The following is a 17,075-nucleotide window of genomic DNA, read 5'->3' on the forward strand; positions in this document are numbered from 1 at the left end:
TGACAATTAGTATTCTAGTCAGTGCATGTAAAGTACTGTGTGTGTGGGTGTGTAGTTGCCATGGCAATGCAGCCAACAGTCTAACACTGTGATTGTTAGTGAACACACGTTTGTGTGTAATAGACACATGGTAAACACTGTTAGAAGAAAAAAAAAACTACTTTAAATCAGATGGTGTCACAAAAGGGGGTCCTCCAAAGTCTTCCTCATGGATGAAAGTCTGCCTAGAAACAGTAAGACTGTAGGAAGTCATCTTAAACAAGTGTAAAAAGAAGTTTAGCACTGTTAAGCAACAGTGGTTAAAAGAAATAATGCCACTTTAGAGACTCTAGAGGGCGCTGTGTTTACTAATGATGATTGTTGATTCAAGTTTAATCCGAGGTCACAAAGAAATTTCCTTTCAAGGTCAAGATAGCATTGTGCACGCTCACATGTACGCTCGCCATGAAGCAAAGGGGACGAGCAGCTTTGGAGGATTAACACAGGATTTGACAGAAAGATGGAATTTTCACGCTCCAACATTTTCCACTCACCTTCTACCCCATATAAGGTGTGTGTGTGTGTGTGTGTGTGAGCGAGAGAGAGAGAGAGAGAGAGTGAGAGAGAGAGACTATGTGCTTATATGGAAGCATGCACAAGGAGCGCCATGCATGGCCCGGCACCTGCCAATCACAGCAGCTGATGCTCTTATGGAAACACCAGGAGAAGATTTATTTAACATCCAAAATGGCCGCCACATGACTCCACTGCACTTAGCTTGCAAGGCTAATTAATGGTCAACACAACACAGCACAGCCATTGTGATGATTACAACTTTTTAACGTCAATAGGTTGAAGCATGCAGAATTAAAACAATTAAAACATGTTTCATTCTGTCATTGGTCTTTGGGTATACATTTACAAGTACGCAAATTAGTCCTTGTAATGTGTCATCTAACAACGATCTAATAATAGGTCTGTGTTAGCTTGTTTGTTTGAGGGATGCTAAATTGTACCGCAATGTGTTTGTGTTTTGAAGTACTGACCTTGTAAGGATCTCTAATCTCAAACAGAGAAGCACTGACCTCCGGTGGACGAAAGTTGAGCTGCAGCACCGACAATAAAACTACACACGGTGGTCACTCCATTAGGTACACCATCGAACGGCATCGACATTTAAAATTTTCAATTTTATTTAACAATGTGTATTGTATTGTACCATAATGAAGGCTGTTATATTGTTATATTTTGACCACCTTATTTAGGTGTATGATATTTTAAGGTTTTAAGTTGGTGTTTAAGCCGCATGGGTGTATAGGACGTGGTCACGTGGCCACAGGTGGGTGTGCGTGCTTACGCACACGGAAGCCATAAATGGCTTGCACGTGCACATGCAGTAAGGCGATAGTCAGCTAGCTTATTCTGCGGGAAAAAAAACATTTTGATGAAAAAGACAGCAAAAAGAAAGTGAGAGTCGGCGTTAAAAATATTATGTGGCTTTCACAGAAATACCGTACATTTTAAAAAGTGTGACGTTTACGGCTCTCTTAGCCAAAAAGGTTCCCCACCCCTGCTTTAGCTGTACTCTGAATGAGCAGCAGGGGGCAGCAGAAGCCAGCCTTCCATTGTATGTGCGTGCATGTGTTTCCTGGCTGCTGCTTGTCTCACAGAATTCCAGTACTCCCAGTCACTCTGCTGTCTCCATCCCAGACGGAGCAGCCCTCGCAGGACTTGGACCCTCAGCCTGTCCCCACCCCCATGCAGCAGCACTGACTGTTCTCCTGGTTCTGTTTGGACCACTGATGGATGAGTGAAGAACACTGAGCATATCTGGATTTGACACTAAGAGAACTTTTAGGAGTTTGGTGAGAACTTCCTGCTGGACTTGAGGACTGAAGTGGATCAACATGGCGCCATCGTTGACAGTAGTTCTGGTTGTGTTGGTGTCACAGCTCTTCACGCCCAGCAGAACCCTCAGTGAGCATCAGAGCACCAACCTCCCGGAGGTCCTGGATCTAGACCAGGACCAGCACCGCCGTCCGGCCCGCGGCACTGACGAGGAGGAGCAACAGTCCACTTTCAGCCAGTCCTTCGAGAACGACTCTGTGACGCCGCCTCAAGTCACTTTGCTGTCCAACTGGACAGATGGCGAGAGGAACGCCAGCACGGACCACGGACTCTTCAACCCATTCTTCCCGCTGACCCGCGCCTCATACGTCGCCTATGCCATCTTGCTGGCGACCTGCCTGCTGCTGGCGCTGGGTGTGGTGGGCAACATGGCGGTCATGTGCATCGTGTGGAACAACTTCTACATGAGGTCGTCTTGGAACTATCTGCTGGCCAGCATGGCCTTCTGGGACTTCCTGGTTCTGGTACTTTGCCTGCCCGTGGTGCTGCTAAACCAGTTGACCCACAGGAGAGTCCTGGGAGATGTCACCTGCCGCATGGTGCCTTATATGGAGGTAGGCGGGGCTTACAGGGGGTCATCTACTCTTTAATGCTATCAAAGTTTGGCCCGTTTCCATGAGGGGGCGGGGTTAGCACGAGTTGACCAGCTAGAGGTAGACACTTTCACTTTCTAAACGTTTACTCATGTGCTATTTTAGCATGTTTGCTAATCACTACTCCTGCTCCATAGCGCCTCTAGTGGCCAAACATGTACTGTTCCCACACTGGGTTGCTATGGTAACCCAGTGAGTTAAGCTAGGCTAAACATAATGGTGATGTGAAAATGACTCAAAGATGGCGTCTGTCAGATGGTGTCTCTGGGCGTCACAACCTTCACGCTTTGCGCTCTGGGCATCGACCGATTCCATGCCGCCACCAGCTCGTCACAGCCGAAGACGCGCCGAGTGGAGCGTTGTCGCTCCGTGCTCGTCAAGCTGCTCCTCGTGTGGCTCGCCGCCCTGCTGCTGTCCAGCCCTGAGCTCTTCCTGTGGCAGTTCACCAGGACCGCCTCCAGCGGCGCCTCGGGACGCTCGGTAGACTCCTGCGTCATCACCGCTTCCTCGCCGCTCTCCCTCCTCCTGCCCGACTCGCTGCACTCGCTGCTGCTCAGGTACCACCAGGTGAGGCCACGCCCCCTGCAGCCGCCCCAGAGTACTCCAACATGGCACCGCAGAGAGTAATCAGATTACTTTTGAACTCGCAGGGTCGCATGTGGTGGACATTCGGCTGCTACTTCTGTTTGCCCGTCCTTTTCACCGTCCTCTGTCAGATGGCCACCAGAAACGTCCACAGCGACAGCTCAGCCCAGAAGCAGCGTAACCACGACGACCTCGCCTCCAGCCACAAGCGCCATCATCAGCAGGAAGTGGAGAAACAGCTCAATTGCACGCTGCTAGCATTAGCATTGGTGTATGGCATATGTGCGCTGCCCCAACATGTCTGGAACATCACGCTAGCATACATGCATGTCAGCGTCTCCGAGGACACGGCGGCTACGTTGGCGCTCTTGCATCACTTCCTGTTGTTCCTCAAGTCGTCCGTCACGCCCGTGCTACTGCTCTGCATGTGTAAGGTCGGTGGACGTCTCGATGAAGTGTCCATATTTGTCAATATTTGATAACAAGATGGCGCTTGTCTTGTGGTCCGCAGGCTCTGGGTCGGGCCTTCATGGACTGTTGCTGCTGCTGCTGCCTAGCGTGTCAGCAGAACTCCGAGGAAGGTTCTCCAAGCTCGGCTCACGTGAAACTGAAGGCCGCCAAAGAGGCATCCATCTTCTTCGACAAGGCGAAAGACACATCGGCCATCTTGTCCATCAGCAGTTAGACATCTACTTTTTCTTTTTCCTAGCTCATTGTCATCCATCATACTTGCTCACCTCTGCTGTCACGGACCCTCCACTTCCTGTCTGCGCAGGAAGTGACATTTGTAGTCACCTTAGAGACATTTTGGGGACAAATACTGGAACCTTCTGTGAGACAAGGAGAAAAAAAAAATTTCAGCATCGTCAACGTGGCCAAAAGACACAAACATTACATTTAAGTAACAATTTAAAATTAATATAAGATAATAAAACAGGCTAAACTTGAATTAACATGAATCATCATCCAATCAGGGCCTGCGCTCACTGTCACATGACTCTTTGTTAGTTTGTTACATGATAAGCTATCGTTAATCATTAGCTGACTTTAACGCACGTCAACATCAAAGTAGTTTGTTGTTAAAACTCCATCGTAGTTAAGGAAACAACAAAGCAGCGTTGCCATGGTAACCGCCATGTGACACCGAGGTTACATGAATGACTGTAAAAATGTAAAATAAACAAAAAATGATGAATTATTTCCTTGTTGTTCATTTGGACTCACAATGATGATGTCATCACACACCCTTACATGGTTTCATTGGCATTGTGGGTAGTTTTTCAACAACCACCCCGCCCCCCTCCCCAAATCAAAATGTGAACAAAAAGTCTCCCATCACACTTCCCCCTTCTGCTGGTCGGCCCTGGCAACCTGTGTGTGTGTGCTTTTTTTTGTCCAATCACGTTGATGCAAACGTGGTGGTGGAGTGGGCGTGGCCTCGGCAAGCTCATTAGCAGTGATGAGAATGATCAGAACCCCCAAACAGACCACCTCTGTTCTCTAATGAAGCCCCCCCAACACGGCGGCTTGTGGAGGCAGCGTTACACAAGCACAAGGTCACCACTTCCTGCCCCTTTGTCCAATCATATTTGATTTTGAATATAATTTCAGTAAAAATATAAATGTATTGAGTGTTTATAGGCGTCTTTTAGAATAGTTGGCACAGCTGCCATTGGGCGTCTTTCACCCATTCCTCGCTCAAGCACCATCAGGTTGGATGGGAAGCAATTTTTTCACACGAGAGGGATTCAATGAGATTCATGTCTGGGCTCGGGCTGGTCTATTCAAGGACATTCCCACTGTTTGGAGATCTTGGCTGTGTGTTTAGGACCATTATTCTCCTGAACTTATAGTCCGAGATCAAGTGTACTCTGGAGAAGGTTTTCATCCTGGATTCATCTCTCCCGCTATCCTGGCTAGTGACAACTCATCCGGTTCTACTCAGAGATTTGACAGTGCTTCTCTTAAGGAGAGCCCAGCCACCCTATGGGGAAAACTGGTTTCAACCAGTTTTGGTTACTACTTTAAGCTAATGACACCTAAGTATAAGTGAGAGTTGGAACATAAGTACTTAACCTCCACTCCAAACCCGGAGATGGCAAGAACCATGGACTCAAACTTGGACTTATTGAGAAACACCACATCAGAACCCCTCAAGAAAATTGTTATACATAAAAGTAATGAACAGGAATCCCTGACAAAAAGCCTGGCGGACTCCAACCCTCACTTACTTCTCAGTAAAAAGTCTTTTTACACGTCAAATTGAAATAAATACATGTTTTATATTTAATTTGAGAAGTTTAAATATAAACATTTCGCTAATCTTGTCATTGAAGTGTGATGCTGGGTCCCACAGTCAAACCAGAGGAGAACCACTTCAATTTACAATAGAGTTAAAGTATAAAAACTAAAAAATATATATGTTCAATACTTACATACATGTTGACGGTCCATTGTTACATTCAAGCACGCAAAATGATGTCAGTAAGTCCACCTTGTTGTGTGTTTAAGCCTTAAAAAGTAAAACTGAAGGCAGCCATTTTCCTTCCAACGGCAGCCATCTTGTCCACTGGTCACTTCTTATTATTATTATTGTAGTCGTTTATTAAAACACCATCTGCCCTGTACTTCCTTCCTGTAGTCACTCTAAAGACATTTGGAACTTCCAGCTGAAAGATGTTTGATGAATAACGAGGAAATTATAATTAATATGTCCACAATATGACCAAATCACAGGCAGAGCTTGCTGTCACATGACAACAAGAGGCGTTCAAGTGTTCAAGCGTTCAAATAGGTTAAAAATAGTTAACAGGTAATAGGTTTAAAAACTATACTCATAACAAAGGGCGACATCATAAAACAAAATGATTAATGTTCAACTTAAAAGTTTCTTTTTCTTTGAGAGAGTGAGCGCCCCCTGCTGGTTTTCTTTTTTTAAAAATGATCTTTAATACTAAGACAGTTTTGTGTGTGTGAGAGATTTCAATGAGCACAAATTAATCTGACCTGAATGTCTCACACACACACACACACACACACACAGAGGAGCACAATGTTGGGTTTGTTCTGTGGGAAAACTGGTGGCAGTGGGTGGGGAGGGGGGTGTTTAGGAGGAGGGATACTGTTGTCATGGCAATGATCACAGGGTCGCGATGGAGAGTGAGTTTGTGTCGGGACAGGAAACACTGAGGCCTCTTCCTTTGTAACACACACACACACACACACACACACACATAGGCTCCTTGGCGCTTTCACAGAGGATGGAGGCTGAAAGGGGGTGGGGCCAGAGGCAACATGAAGGTTTTATCAGTTCGATCACGTCATGGCTGAAGTGACCAGACGAGCTCTTTTTTTTTTGTTTTTGTTTGTCTGAGAAAGTTGAAGTCCAACACGTCTGACGGGTCAAAGGTCACCAAAACAGACTAACAGGCTATCAGACGCCGCCTGGTGGCTAGAATACAACATGATGATTGTCTGAATTCTCAATTAATTTTCTATCAACTTTATTTTGTTTGCACTTTTTGTATATATATTGTACATATTTTTCATAAGGTTTCAAATTTGAATTTTTATTTAATAAAAAATGTTTCCATAAAAGTTGCGCTGTATTGTATCACTGCTGTTTGCTGCCCCCTGCTGAGCCAGCAGTCACACTGCAGATTGATTGACTAAACCAATGTCATGAGGTCATCGTGCATGCACTTTCACTTTGAAAATTATTATCTATTTATGACAAATAATGTAATAACTTTGTTGTATCGATGCCACATGGACAAATACAGTAATAAAAAGTTGATGAGCATATATATATATATTTTATATAGCACCTGGTGGTAAAGAACCACCACAAGGAATTTAGTAAACAACAAAAACAACGACTTTTTCATGTTTTTAATTTCTCCTCACATTTCACCTTTTCACCAAAGTAGACGCCCACAGATAAAACACTGATGGTGCTCCTGGGAGGCGTTGTTACCAGCTACACTTCCTCTTTCATCCAATCATTATAGTTTACTTGGTCTGACAAAAGCGACAACACGTCTCGGAGCACAACATCCCATATTTATTCTTCATTTGGAGGCCAATCAATGTGAAAGTAAAGTTATTATTTATGTATAATTTATCAGGATGTGCGCATATTTTTAAAATGGCTGACAGTGAAGGCCAAAGAATATCAGATTTGATGACTTATAAATACACGCTGAGCTCTTATTGACATAAATACCTTCCTGATCATATGACACTGGCGGCCAATCAGCATCGAGCACACAGGAAGTTAAAACACATAAAGAAACTAATACAAAACAAAAAATAAACATAAAAAGCTGTTACAGATTATTAACATTTTTCTTATCTTACAAAAACAAAATTAACAGTGCAATAAAAATGTTTCTTTTTTTTTTTTTTTTTTTAAACGCCCTTGCCACACCGCCCAGACTTGAAGGGGGGCGGGCGCTCTGTGGTGCAGCAGGAAGGAAACATCCAGAAACGAGAGGAAGAAGAGGAGAAACTTGTGAGGGTGTGGAAGATGAAGACGGATGGACGGATGAGGAGGAGGATGAGGTGATGAAGGCGACATGAAGAAGCCTCATGTCCCTCGTCTGTTCTTCACCGTGATGACACTTCTTCTTTATAAAAACCTCCATTCGTTAATTCGGAAACACAATTAGTTCTTGGCTAAATACATCTCTTGCTGGGGGCGGCGGGGTCTAATTGTGACTGCTTCCTGTTTGATGTGTGAGCATGTCGGGGGCGGAGCCAGAGAAAACTATCACTACCCCACCGCCTCAAAATTAAAAAAAATGCTTCAAGCCACCACCAACCAATCAGAGCAGGGCACATGATGGCTAGTGTAGTTTATGGAAGATGTAAACAAAGATAAAACATGAGGGGGAGGGCGTGTTCATGGAGGAGGGGCTTGATCAAGTGGGCGTGGCCAGGCTGATGGGGAGGTATGTCTTCTCTCAGGAGCTCCTCTTGGTCCGAGAGTGTTGGATCAGCCACTGGAGGGTGATGTCTGCGTGAACAGAAGACAGGAAGTCGTCATCAATAATCAGGAAGCAGACAGTGAACCTAAGATCACATGACATGGTGATAACATGGCGTGTACCAATGTTGTCCTTCTCCTTGCAGGAAATGGAGTAGCAGCAGATCTCTCTGTCCTGGATGGCTGACAGGTTCCTGGAACCAAAACAAAAATTAGGAACCAGGAAGTCGTCGGTGTCGGGTGTGGGCGGGGTTTGGCGAACTCACATCCTCTCAATGAGCTCCTTCTCATCCAGAGCTCCTGGCAGATCCCGCTTGTTTCCCAGAACCAGAACCTAAACACAACCAGTCATACTGTATGAACAGGTCCACATGTGGACCGGGTTCTGCTCCAGTTCTGTAGCTTACTCACAGGAATTCCCTGAAGCTGAGGCTTGTCTAACAGATTGTGGAGTTCATTCTTAGAAGCTTCAATCTTCTCCGGATCAGCTGCATCCACCATGTAGCTGCATACACAAATGTTATCGTTTATTCGCTAAATTGCTAGCACGGGCAATCAAAATGGCTGGACCATGCAGGATGCACAGTTGTACCAACAAAAGAATCAAACAGGTAGAGTCAAGTTAAAAAAATACTAATTACGGTGAGCCACCACAAATAAATGGATGTATGGCTAACGCTGAGATGTCTTCTGACATGCTCCGAGAAAGAGACACCAGATCAGAGCGCTCCACTAAACGCTGTCATCTCCAATCATCCAAAGTTCTCCAAGAAACTCACACGATGGCGCTGACTCCTCTGCAGTAACGCTCCCACATGCTTCTGAAACGAGGCTGTCCACCAATGTCCCACAGCTGTGAATACACACAAAGAAATTGTGTTTGTGTTACTTTGGTGATAAATTGTCATTTTGGGGTAGGATGTGTGTGTGTCATGGTGACAAAGTGATGAGACGCGCCCCACCTTGATGGTGACGTTGCCTTTAGTGATCTTCCTCATGTTGAAGCCCACTGTTGGAATCATGTCTTCACTGAACTGGCCAGACTGGACACACACACACAATAAATCAGAGTGTTTGTTATATATGTCAAATATAATTTAATCAATCAATTTCTAGCCCAATAGATGTGAATAGTGATCACGTGATTCATGTATGTGTGTGTGTGTGTGTGTGTGTTGGGGTCGGTCGATGCTCCAATAATGTTCACAATCTATTTTTTTTACCGCCCTGCTGACTGGATGTGACCCATGTGACCATGAGCACGCGCACACTCCCACGCACTAGTTATATTGCCATCGTTGGCGATAATGTTAAATGAGCCTCACTGGCTCATAATAATGACATTTGTGTTATTTATTTATTTGTACATTTAACATCAGCATTAAACGGCTGGTGTTGTTCTCTGTGAGCCAGTACTAAATTATTGCAATATTATACCGATGAGTGTAAAGATTTCAGTGCCTGATAGACTGAGGTCATCATAAGAACAACAATGGATGCAGCCAGATGCTAACAGCTGGATGGATATTAGCTTTAAGACTTCTTACCGCTATGACGTTGACGAAGGTGGTCTTCCCGGAGTACTGCAACCCCACCAGGGTCAGCTCCATCTCTTCCTTCCAGAAGAGCGCCTTGAACCAGTCCAGCAGTTTGTTGATAAGCGCTATCATCCTCGTCGTCCGCTGCTGATGCTAATGCTAATTGTAAGCAAGCTCCGGCTGCTACGGCTAAGTGGCTCGGCTCGCTAACTAGCTGGTTGGCTAACGCCCCGACGATGTTTTTTCCACGCCGTCAATCAATGTGACGAGCTGAGAAGGTGACGGACAACCGAACCACACAGTCGGCCTTTACCGCAGCCGAAAGGGAGAGGTCTTTTGTCTGTAGTTCGAGACGCTAACGCCTGCTGTCTTTTCGCTGCTGTTTACTACAGTCGCCTCTCCCGACAAGCCACAAAAAATGAGGCGCACATCCGGTGGGTTTCAAAATAAAAACGTCGCAAACAGAAATAAATTGTCACACCAAGAACAAACACAGTTCTAAATATACTCAAAAAGACACATCATGTTACAGATAAATACACCAGGGGAATGTTTTCAATGAAAATACAAATTTTTAATAAATCACATGACGGCTGGCAGTCCCATTTCCTGTTTGGGTGGGGTCGAAGCAGAAGAAGAAGGCAGACGATGAGCAAATAGGCAATGCCGCCCCCTGGTGTACAGAAACGGTCATACAATCAATCTGACTACACAGTCAAAAACAAGACTTGATAACTTGACACACTTTTTTTTCTCCACAATCAAAGTTATTGATTCTTTGAGGTACTGAGTCCAGCAAAGCACTACTGCGTGTGTTCTTCATGTTCCAAGCTACTTCTTTAGAGTCAGTGTCTTGTTTATCATGCAGAACTGGAGGTGTGGGCTTTCACTGGACTGAGGTTCTTCACAGGTTCCAAACAACGTGTTGGTTCTCCAGGTTCTGTCCAGTTCTCTGTTGTTGAGTCCTGCTTGCTCTCCAGTTGGAGGTTCTTGAGCTGTTCAGACATCTGATGGTTCTGAGCAGAGTCTTGTTCCCGCCTCTTTCCCTGGAGAAAAAGCCAAACTGCTCATTAAAGAAGATCAGATGAATGTTAATGAATGTTAAACATGGTTCTGGGTGAGGGGTACCTGCTGGTGTTGTAAATGGGAGCTGAACTGGGCCAGGGCCGTGTAGAGGAATTGGTACTGCTCCGGGGTTTGGATCATGCCCCCCCTTGCACCGGATGGGAGAAACAATGCAGTCAGCAAGGTGGCATCGCATGAGACGTCTTGTGCTTACAAACCTGTCTAGTCGAAGCTGACACACCATCTCGAGAACATCCACATGACCCGTTTGACGCAGCTGCTGACAGCCGATACTGCTGGCGATAAAACAGCCCGTTCTCCCGATGCCAGCGCTGGCGAGGGTACGAGACAAGAAAAGATGATGACGACAACAAAGGAGTAAAGAACAAGCTTGACATAACGGTGATGATGTCATGATGAAAAGCTACCTGCAGTGGACAATGATTGGTCCGGGTTTGGGTAAAACGGCGGTTGTGATTGGCTGAAAGCTGGTTGCTCGGAGAGACTCGCTGTGTGACTCCACTTCCTCCACCAGGCGCAGCAGAGGAGCAGTGCATTGTGGGACGTGGTGGTCGGGCCAGGACGTGAACCAGTAGTGTCTGATGGGACGGCGCTCCTGACACAGCTGCAAGTTTGCAGGAGCTTTTAGAGTGCAGTTGTGACCAATTGATGCCAGGCTCCGCCCAACATAGTCACATGACTCGCATATGTCGCATATATAATGAAGTCCATTGTAAAGACTATAAAGAGTTGGCGTGCATTTGCTGCCAACTAGTGGCCTGCCACTCCCAGTGCAGCCTTTTCCCTTTTTTGTGAAGAAAACATACTTGGTTGTCATGGAAACATACCCTAATTCAAGAAAGTGGGAAGTGGCGTCAACAACACAGGTCACATGACACCAACCTGTAGCTCCATGTCAGTGACAGTGAAGCCATCTTTGTCTCGGCTGTCTGTGACTCGCAGTTGAAATCGGCCAAACCGATTCATCATGTCTTCCTTTAGCTCCGCCTCCTCTCCGCCTCTCCTCCTCCTCCCCTTCCCCACGCTACGGCTGATCTGAGGCCAGTACCTCTCACACTTCTGGACACACATAGTTCAAGAGTTGAACATCTGAGAACTACTCGATGTACAGTGTGAAATGTTGTTGCCATGGCGACCTCGTTGGCCTCCTTCAGCCTGGTCACCATGACAATGACGCTGCTCCTCTCCTGCCACACCATGTCCCAGAAGTCCCCCACAGTGTGCACCATTGGCCCCTGGGTGGCGATGTAGGCCCTCGGAGTGCCTCGGTAACCCTTAGAAACAGAGGAAGGCGGGTATCACCTTTGACCTTTGATCTCTGTGGAAACGCACATCTACATGCTGAGCTGTGTGTGTGTGTATCCACTTGTGCACGTGTGTGTGTGTGTGTGTGTGTGTGTGTAGTATCTGTGTGTGGAGGATGGTGCCACTTCCTCCTGCACTTCCTGTGGTTTTCCTGGTTAACTCCCATGATGACAAAACAAATTGCTCCACATTGTTTGTTGTCAGGCTGCACGGCGGTTGTGTGGTTGGCGCGCAGACCTCACAGCTAGGAGACCCGGGTTCAATTCCACCCTGGGCTATCTGTGTGTGGAGTTTGCATGCGTGGGTTTTCTCCGGGTTCTCCGGTTTCCTCCCACATTCCAAAAACATGCTAGGTTAATTGGCGACTCCAAATTGTCCATAGGTATGAATGTGAGTGTGAATGGTTGTTTGTCTATATGTGCCCTGTGATTGGCTGGCCACCAGTCCAGGGTGTACCCCGCCTCTCGACTGAAGACAGCTGGGATAGGCTCCAGCACCTGCGCGACCCTCGTGAGGATAATCGGTAGAAACTGAATGAATGTTTGTTGTCAAGGCAACACCACACAGAAAGCTTTCTAGATTTTCCAGAATCTGCACCTATCCCACGGCCCGCTGTTGAGTGGGTGTGTACTTGTTGGCACTCTACTCATGCGGTGTTTACTTACAAGTTTACTCACGTTCCCATCTTATAACATGGAATAATCCATTGCATGAGAAGGGAGGGGGGGCGGCCGAAACAGCACATGAATTAATGAGACGTTTGGGGGCCCCTAATGGTGGCTTCACCACTGCAACCAGTAAATGTAGACTCTAACCCGGATGTAGTTGGCATTGATGTAGCGGTCTGGCCCACCGTCTTCTTCTGTACAGGTCAGGATGACGCGAGTCTCTGGGTCTAAACGCACACACAAAACAATAGTCAACACCAGGAAGTGTGTGTGTGTGTGTGTGTGTGTGTGTGTCGGCTGATGTACTGACTGGGCAGGATGCTTTTGTATCTGTCCTTGATGGCGTGCCCGGGAACTTCCAGATCTGACACGCTCACAAAGTTTGGCGGGATGCCCTGTGGGGACGCACACACAAATGAAGCCTAGCCTGCCGTGACCATGGCGTCCATATTGCATGTTCACGTACCTGGTACTCCACGTCAAGAGCCTGGCTGTCGACAGCCGCTTGCTGCAGGAGCGCGTGTGTGAGCAGTCGAGAGGAGGTGTGGAGCAGCTGAAGCCACACCTCCTTGGGGGTGGACACGGAGCACAGAGACTCCGCCCCCAGGCTGTTGACATCCAACAGCAGCGAGAGGTTAGAGCCCCGCCTACAAGAGACGCCGGTCACGTGTGCATGCGCGGTGACATTTTTGCCAGATGTGTTTCATATCCTCACCTTTCCTGCAGGCGAATTGAAGCCTTGCGGGGAGGCGTGGTCATAGGAGAGGGCGTGGTCGGCGCATCCGAGCGCGTCGTTGCCATGATATCCACGTGGGGCGTTGCCACGCGTTACAACGCCATGCTGGAAGCGCGTTGTTATTTACTGCATGTAGACACAGTTCAAATTAGCTTGAAATAGAAACTTTTGTGCTATTGATTTATATTTCATATAAAAAAATATATATTTACAAAGAGACAGAAACCTAGTCACGTTCATCAAGTCAGAGACGACAGTGACGAGGCGAAACCGTATGTCTACAAACAGGAAACATCAACGAAACCAAAGGAGAAGATATTCAATGTGTCTACATCGGAAGAGAGTTTCCTCACAACAGGAAGTCAAAACGCCCACGCCGCCTAGCTCAACACCACCACACACACACACTGCATTTAAAGCTTCTGCAGTACTACTACAATGACCGATGACCTTCAGTAACATTAAATAGACACCCCACTTCCATTGGCGAAGATGCCATTTGGATGTTTCGGTGGCGCAAGCATTGCCCAGATGACGCAAAATGTCAAGATCATTGCTCATGACCATTTGCATAATGGATTCACAGCTTCTCAGAAGCAGGAAGGAGCCTACACTACCAGAAAAGCAGGAGTCCAAGCAGTGGAAGCATCATCAGTCAAGCATCAGTCTGCCAGCAAAGCATACAGTAAATGGTATTGTCCCAGTATTACTGGGAAATGCTGCACTGGGGGGGTCCTTCAAGACAAATGGCACCATGTGACTTTCTTCCAACTCTGACATATTTGCATTGCATGTGCGCCTACATCTTCTTCAAACACAAGCACAGATTCGATCCTTTCTTGAGGATTCTGGAGCAGTGGAAAGTTAGAAAACTACTTGACAAAACGTCCATTTTGTTTAGCTCTCAATTTTGCTATGAAGACTCCACAAGAATGTCATTTGATGTAAGCTTTTTTTTTTTTTTTACCCGATGACTGTATCGCAGCCATCCCAACGAGAGCTCCTGGGCTAAATCAATGCATGTTTTAAAGCATCAAACAGCAAGTTACTATGCTAATGCAATGATGTGCATTGTTAGCTAGCTCATACTAACCTGTATAGTATGAATGTGAGTGTGAAGGGTTGTTTATCTATATGTGCCCTGCGATTGGACTCTCCCCCGAAGTCCGCGACACAATTTTCACGGGGTATGCTGGAGCCTATCCCAGCTAACTCTGGGCGAGAACATGCAAACGAGGCGGGAGTCAAAGAGCCAGAAGAGCAAGCTGTAAGTAACAATTTATCAGTATGTAAGTAATGGACAAAAAAAATGTGTACATTTATACTACTGCTCCTTTGTGATGTCACAGGGGTGGACTTCCTTATATGGGCGTGTCTGTAAGCTCTCTGCAATACACAACAGTGTTATACTATATCTTTATAGCTAGGCTGCTAAGTTAGTTGGTGTGCATGTCAGGAACGGAACACGCTCCTGCAGAAATGAGGCTTACCAGCTCCTTGCCGGAAGTTGTTAGTCATGTGACAAAAAGAAGCCGGGCACCAGCTAACAATCCACAATGTGCCACTAACTTCTTCTCCCTGAACCAAGCAGGCAAGAAGAAACAAGAAAAACAAAAAGGAGGAAAAAAGCCTTGCAGCAGGAATAGACATGTCCTGTTTTTCTGGCTGGGGTTGTTCTTGTTTGAGGACTTCAGCTGATCCGAGGAAGAGAAGGAGAAGAACATGACATTTGGACCAGTGGCGTCATTACGCCTATTTTAGAGGGGCTTCAGTCCCCCCCCAAAATTTTCTTTATCCCCCCCTAAATAATTTGATATTTTTTATTTAATTTTTATTTTTATTTTTTACAAAATAAATCTCTGACAAATTTCATATAATAGAGAAAAATACTAGCCTACTACTAGTAATAATCAGAAGAAAAATAATTATAGTAATAATAGGCTAATTAATAATATAATAATGATTATTATATAATTGATCACTGTCCACTGGACAGAATGGTTGCAGAGCTTGAGCAGCGGTTTTGCAGTGTAGATTGTGTGTACTTTTGTGTACATTTAATGGTGGCCTAAAACAATTGAGTATCTCTACTAAATCTGTCCAAAAGTGGCAAAGTTATATCCCGGTTCTTTTTCATTATTTGTTTTTTTGGATTTTTGAGAGTTTTTTTGAATGTCTACTACATTCATTCATATCCTGTGCATCTACTGCTAAACCCCCCCTGTCCTCAGAACCTAGTGATGCCCCTGATTTGGACAATAAAAGGCGTTAAAACGGAGCTTGTTATTCCTTCACCTCAAATCCCACAAGGTGACGCCGTGAAGGTTAAAAAAATTTTTTCTCTTAATAATGAAAACATTCATTTCAAAATGCATTTTCTGTTCAGTTGTGTTCCATTCATTTTCTACACCGCCCATCCTCACTAGGGTCACGCTTATGCTGGAGCCTATCCCAGCTGTCTGTGGGCGAGAGGCGGGTCATGGGTGGAACACATAAAAACAAACCATTTTCACGGGAACCACGAAATGCAAAGAAATACAGCTGAATAGGTGCAGATTCTGGAAGAACTAAAACACTTTGTGTGCTGGTTATTGTGTGTAGTTGCTCTTTAGGAGTCCACAACTCAATACAAAGGGTCGAAAATGAGCAATAAACATGAGAAATTCAAAATGTAATACGCTTTATAAAAACGTATTATTGGGTTTACTTCAGTTACTTGCTAATAACATTTCCACTGTCATAACCTATAACCATATTGGCAAAGTAGTATCGAAACGGGACTTGGAGCGGATCGGAGATCAAAAATGCTGACCGGGACATCCATAAAATATATTGTATATTTTTAAAAACATTTCAACCGTTTCTCCTTACATTAGGCTAAAAATGTCTATGTGTGTATAACACAATGCTTCATATCAGTACATTGTAGATAATTTGATTAAGTTAAAAGGATAAAACAAATGCTTTATATTTATATATTTCCTATTTTTTCTGTCTTTTTGTTGAATTTTATTCCCACGAAAAACAAATTGTGACCGTACTTTGGATATACTTTGAGCGTGATTATGTTCAACTTTAGAGGTTCCTGTTGCGTGTTTGCCTCCAGCTGAGATGAACGCAAACGCTTCGTGGGAACTGAAAATAAAGACATTTTTTGACAGGAAAGTTTCTTAATTCAAACTAATTTAATGGGTATTTTTACTTTTCATTTCTTCTACATTACGTATAAATTAAACAAGTCACCGAACTGTACTTTTATTTCGTCTCGCAATGAAAATTAAAAAAAAAATACTTCCGTAAAGTCAGGCGAAAACTACTGAAATATATTTCGAACTAGTTTTATTTCTTACCTTTCTGCTGCTTCTTCTGCTTTGCCTCCTCTGACATCTGCTCCGCTCGGTCGCAGCTCCTCTACCTTCTTCGCCACTTCCTTCTCTGCACCGCCCACTCGCTCTACGCTCCACACGTTATCCAAGGCTGCAGCTTCCCTTCAGCATCATGAGCGAGGATGATGAAGAACCAGCCTTGTTGTTTCCTCTCCTCTTGGGATGAGGTGAAAAGGCTAACCTGCTAGCGGCACACACACACAATAAAACACACACACACACACACACACACAGTGATGGTAAGCCCTGAGGTGGTGACCTTCCATTTGGGCCTTCAAAAAATGTACTGCCAACTGACCACAAA

The 17,075-nt window shown here is 45.3% G+C and overlaps 3 protein-coding genes and 1 long non-coding RNA gene across 5 annotated transcripts; 1 reads left to right on the top strand and 3 right to left on the bottom strand.

Moving 5' to 3' along the window:
- The first annotated feature begins 1,651 nt into the window (after positions 1-1,651).
- Positions 1,652-4,028, top strand: gpr37l1b (G protein-coupled receptor 37 like 1b). The gene is made up of 4 exons (XM_058085711.2): positions 1,652-2,441; positions 2,736-3,047; positions 3,131-3,499; positions 3,577-4,028. Exons 1-4 carry the CDS (start codon positions 1,887-1,889, stop codon positions 3,748-3,750), a joined length of 1,410 nt encoding a protein of 469 aa, XP_057941694.2. The 5' UTR covers positions 1,652-1,886; the 3' UTR covers positions 3,751-4,028.
- On the bottom strand, positions 3,759-5,777 carry LOC144901980 (uncharacterized). Its single transcript, XR_013630175.1, has 2 exons — positions 5,501-5,777; positions 3,759-3,895 (listed from the first exon to the last, which is right to left on the bottom strand). It is a non-coding gene; the product is annotated as an uncharacterized LOC144901980 (long non-coding RNA).
- Positions 5,778-7,454: 1,677 nt separating this feature from the next.
- LOC131136984 (ADP-ribosylation factor-like protein 8A) lies at positions 7,455-10,017 on the bottom strand. The gene is made up of 7 exons (XM_058084398.2): positions 9,600-10,017; positions 9,015-9,095; positions 8,832-8,905; positions 8,464-8,557; positions 8,319-8,386; positions 8,176-8,246; positions 7,455-8,082 (listed from the first exon to the last, which is right to left on the bottom strand). Exons 1-7 carry the CDS (start codon positions 9,720-9,722, stop codon positions 8,030-8,032), a joined length of 564 nt encoding a protein of 187 aa, XP_057940381.1. The 5' UTR covers positions 9,723-10,017; the 3' UTR covers positions 7,455-8,029.
- A 61-nt stretch (positions 10,018-10,078) lies between these two features.
- Positions 10,079-16,950, bottom strand: LOC131137102 (tyrosine-protein phosphatase non-receptor type 7-like). Of its 2 annotated transcripts, none has more exons than XM_058084650.2 (11): positions 16,736-16,950; positions 13,365-13,511; positions 13,116-13,296; positions 12,960-13,044; positions 12,797-12,876; positions 11,813-11,950; positions 11,559-11,735; positions 11,084-11,280; positions 10,874-10,987; positions 10,719-10,803; positions 10,079-10,636 (listed from the first exon to the last, which is right to left on the bottom strand). In XM_058084650.2, exons 2-11 carry the CDS (start codon positions 13,448-13,450, stop codon positions 10,451-10,453), a joined length of 1,329 nt encoding a protein of 442 aa, XP_057940633.2. In that variant the 5' UTR covers positions 13,451-13,511; positions 16,736-16,950; the 3' UTR covers positions 10,079-10,450. The 2 variants fall into 2 exon arrangements, with proteins under 2 accessions (XP_057940633.2, XP_057940634.2); XM_058084651.2 differs by having other exon boundaries at positions 13,116-13,257; positions 16,736-16,948.
- Between the last annotated feature and the right edge of the window lie 125 nt (positions 16,951-17,075).

This window comes from Doryrhamphus excisus, linkage group LG17, assembly GCF_037039965.1.
Source record: "Doryrhamphus excisus strain RoL-2023G ecotype Guam linkage group LG17, RoL_Dexc_Guam_v1.1, whole genome shotgun sequence".
In the NCBI taxonomy this organism is placed as follows: Eukaryota; Metazoa; Chordata; class Actinopteri; order Syngnathiformes; family Syngnathidae; genus Doryrhamphus; species Doryrhamphus excisus.